We start from the raw sequence: 4,285 nt of genomic DNA on the forward strand, positions 1-4,285 counted from the left end.
CGGGGCCGGGGCATACCCGGGTGCGCGTGCCGGAGCTGGAGCCCGGCGTCCCGGGCGGCCTTGATTCGCTGTAATTCACAATGTGCAGCCTAAAACCCCGTTAAAAACTAATTACTGTAAACAAACACCCCGTGTGAGGCTTTGGGAACCGCACAGAGCAGCGAGATAGTCGCGGCGTGCAGATGTTCGAAGGGGCTGGGCTAACAGCAGCCATCCAACAGCGACAGTGCACCGTGAAATCCCAGATCTTATTGGTCTGGGCACATCTTATCCTGTTTATTTTTCCTGCAGAAAAAAAGCAAGCTTCGTTTGACTTACTCCTTTTTTTTTTTATTATTCCCCTCGTCTTTCAGATTATGTCATAACTGCGAGGCAGACGAGCAGTGATGGAATCACTGGATACTGAGGTGAGAGCACGGAAGACTCTGGGAACTGTTGAGTATGTAGAGTCTTCAGGCTTCGCCCAGGGAATCCTGCCAACCAAGAAGGATGTGATTCAGAACATGCTGTACTTACTGCAGCCCAAAAGAGCTGGCCAGGCCCAGCGCTCCAAAGAGGATGCGGCCCAGTTGCTTGCTGAGCATCTGCAAGAGCACTGGTTGGTTTGCAACTTGCACACCATCGCGACGCAAAATATAAAGAAACTTATCCTCAAAATGTATGAGGAGTTTACCAGATTGTATCAGACCAGAAAGCAGAGACAGAACCAGGCTTTTTCCGAGCGAGTAGACAGATTCAACGAGAGTTCAGAGAAGCTCTTTGATGTATTTTGTACAGACACGCAGATGAGAAATAAACTGGAGGAATGCAGTGAAATAAAAATGACTAGCATTGAGTGGAAATTTCTCGAAGATCAAAGAACCGAAAGAAAAATGTACTATGAAGATTTCACAGACAAGCAAGAATTGAAAATGATGGAAAGAAGACAAAAGATACAGTGTCTGGAGCACTTCAGAAAACTCGCCAGGGAGGAGAAGGAAGGAAACAAAGCGAAGAAAATGAAAATTAAAAGTGAAGAGCAACAATCAGACGAAGGCACGAGCGTGGATGAATCCTACCCCACAGAGGAGGAGAACGGCGGGCCTCCGGCCTTTTCGCTGCGGGGCAGAAGGAAGCGTCGGTGCACCATGAATCCCGCGGGTGCCGACATGCCCCTGGAGAGCGAGCATATACGGATGAGCATCAGGAGAGTCAGGCCTGGGTTCTACGAGACTGTGGAGAAGGTCAAAAACTGCTAGCGCATGCCGCAGTGGGCAGGCAGAGCTGCTGGAGTACGAGGTGGCAATGCACACGTTAGGCAAGTTTGAAATCCCACCGTCAATTGGAAGTGATTGTTGTAGGTCCCCAAGCCAGAGCTCGGGAACATCCTGCCTCCAGGGAAGAGCGCTGGGGTGGCGACAACAGCAGCAAGGACTAAAACACATGAATTTGGAAGGATAAGTAGCCAGTGGCTAACAATGCAAAGGCTCAAACATAGCAGATGATCTAAGGTTCCGTAGCATATAAGCCTCTTCCTCCAAGGTCCTGTCTGCTTCAAGTGGGTTTTTGGAAGTCTCTCACCGTTTCTGAGCCAGTGGTGGCCTAACAGTACGAAACAGGACTCGGATTTACTGCGGGGAAATAACTTGGACTTGCTAATAGGGCTTTTCAGCACACAAATTTTCTGACTCCTGCTGGTTTTGGTGGGAGCGAAAGGGTGCTCGGCCCCTTTCAGCAGAACTTGGTGGTTCTGCGAGGAAGGAAGCTGCTTTTCAGACCAGTCCTGGAGAGGCACCCTGTGGTTTTGTGAAGGGATTGCTCTCTTGCTCAAGGAAGGGGAGAGAGAGATCAGGAGACATTTGAGTGCTTTGGCTGTAAAGGCGTTGTTGATTCTGATTGTTTTATTCTAGATTCTATTTTAATTATGTTTCCTTGATCAGGACATACCTCCCCGTGATTGGATGACTTTTAACGTGAAGTCCCTAATCGAGGATCTGAGTTGTGAATCCTAAATGAAGTGGTAACGTTTTGTCTTCTGGGGGGGTAAGGATGCAAATTGCATTATTTAGTTTTAAGATGGAAATAATTATATAAACTGTTATCCTGCCTTCTTAGGATATAGGGAAGAAAAAGCCTTCCCAGGTGCGGGTAGCTGAGGTATCGACAGCACAGGGCACCTGACTCTGGGCTCACTTTTCCACCCCTCACGGTCCCTGCAGCAGACCAGCAGGGTGGAAACGGTGATTTTTCCCCCAGGAGTTTGTTTGAACAAAGCGTGACCCTCTTGCCTGCGTACTTCCTGAGCAGTGAGACGTCCGTGATTTTGGATACCCGTGGTACAAGGGTATCTGCTGTTTTTAGTTAGAGTTGCTTTACTGGTTTTTAAAGATGAGAGACGTGAACTTTCAGTGAAACCCCGTGCTGGAGATCTCTCTGGTGAGATTCCCAAACCTTGCCAGACTACACTGAAAATTAAAAACCCCAAGTCTCTTTGTCCACAGAAGTTCTCTGGTAGAAAGAGCGCAAACTTGCCTAGTTTTCAAATTTACCTTTCAGTGTGAACGTTGGTTTCCCCACTCCAGTATCTCAGCTTTTCCCCATTTCTTTCAGCCCTGCACATCATTTTACTGACATTAACTCATGCTGTTTCGTTCTTTGGCTTTTGCTCCCTTTAACAATAAATGCATGTACAAATAATTTTGACAGTTCCTGTTACTTTTGATGAATCAGTTCTTGGACTGCTTTGAAGTCCTATGCCAAAGGAGGAGTGAAACGCAGATTAGCTTCTGGTCCGACGGGGATGCAGCAGAGCTAGCGATCTGCCGCGCTGCTCAGGCGGCTCCGGCATACCTCCTCCGTCCCTCTGCCTGCAGACACATCTGTCCGGCTCCGAGCGATGCATCGGCTTCCCAGCGACCTTGCTCGTTAGTAATTGCCGGGATCCTTGTTCTGTGTCTGTGAGAAGCTCTCCATGGTAAGTTGCTCCAAAATATGTAGTGAGCTCAGTGTATTCCGCCTCACTCGTAGTGTCCTTACCGCGTTTGGTAGCACATACCCACGTTCTGCAACACCATTCGGCCTCCTGCTGCTCAGAGAGTTTGCAGCCCTCTCTCTCCTCCTCTCTCTGACGTGCTTCACTGACTTCCCCGTGCAAATTACGTCACGTTTAAACTATTTGCCTTCCAGCCCTGAGGTGCTGGACTTGAGCCTCTCACTGGGCTTTTACACCAGCAGCTCTGTTTCAGCAGGGAATATAGCCAAGCTCGGACCTCGCCGAAATAGAATTTTTTTAATAACTGCTGTAAAACCCCCTTTGTATTACCAATACAGCTGACAGTATAAATGCTCGTGTGTAAAGCAAATCCACCAGGGTTGACTCGAATATGGAACACAGCTGTGCAGTGCTTTTATGATTTTCAGGGATTCAGGGAATTCAAGGTTGTCGAATCTGACTTCCTGTCTGCCACAGGGAATCACATTTCATCCAGAAGCCCCGCACTCAGCCTACTGGTTTCAGTTTAACTGACGTGTCTTACAGAAAGTCGAGGTGAAGACGTCACAAGTCTGCTGTCTTCCTCAGTTATATACTTAGCGGTTTGTCACCTTTGCTGTTTTAAAAAAGAAAAGAAAAAAAAAAAGTCTGACCATCTTTTAGGCTGTTATTTTTTCACATCTTGTACAGGCTGAGCAGTGTTTATCGCATTTAAATCATAGGGTTTTTTTAACTGGGTTTGACTGTGGATAGAGCCAAAGCCTGGCTCTGTTTCTGCTGCAACAGGGGGAAAATTTCTAAATGATGTATTCTGATTACTCTTCTTTGGGACCATGGTGCCTTTTTAATCAGGACAGTAAATCTTGTCCCAAGATTCTGTACTTTTGTACGTTAACAGTTGTTGACTTTCCTTTTTTGGTGTGTCCCAAATAAATTAATATAACATACCTCTGGGCCTTTGTTTCTTCTTTCTAAAGGGGGAGGAAAGAGGAAACTGAAGCTAAAATAAATCTTCTCTCCTCCAGCTCTCGCTCCGGGCTCTCGCAGGAGCAGCGTAAAGTGTGCAGGTGGACCATAGGGAAGCTGCTTGAAATGGAAGTCTGGGGTCGGGTCCCCACCTAGAGCCCCGTTTTTTACCAAAAATGGTGGAGCCTGGAGCAGCTGAAGGTAGGGGGAGAGGGATGAAACCTCTGCCCACAGTGGCAGCGTCTCACATGGGCCCTCGGTGTGCGTCAGGCGTGGGGAGATGGATACCAGAGCCAAGGAGGGGGGCACCCTGCCCTTCTGAGGTGGTCCTGTGGGGGGGGGGGGGCT

General features: G+C 48.1%; 1 protein-coding gene across 1 annotated transcript; it reads left to right on the forward strand.

Moving 5' to 3' along the window:
* The first annotated feature begins 358 nt into the window (after window positions 1–358).
* Window positions 359–1,238, forward strand: LOC104470379. Its single transcript, XM_010085272.1, has one exon. It carries the CDS (start codon window positions 387–389, stop codon window positions 1,236–1,238), a length of 852 nt encoding a protein of 283 aa, XP_010083574.1. The 5' UTR covers window positions 359–386.
* The last annotated feature ends 3,047 nt before the right edge of the window (window positions 1,239–4,285 follow it).

This window comes from Pterocles gutturalis, unplaced genomic scaffold (assembly GCF_000699245.1).
Source record: "Pterocles gutturalis isolate BGI_N339 unplaced genomic scaffold, ASM69924v1 scaffold47890, whole genome shotgun sequence".
In the NCBI taxonomy this organism is placed as follows: domain Eukaryota; kingdom Metazoa; phylum Chordata; class Aves; order Pterocliformes; family Pteroclidae; genus Pterocles; species Pterocles gutturalis.

Bases quoted from the DNA above. Each gene is read 5' to 3' on its own strand.
- LOC104470379 (XM_010085272.1), top strand. From the start codon at position 387: ATGGAATCACTGGATACTGAGGTGAGAGCACGGAAGACTCTGGGAACT.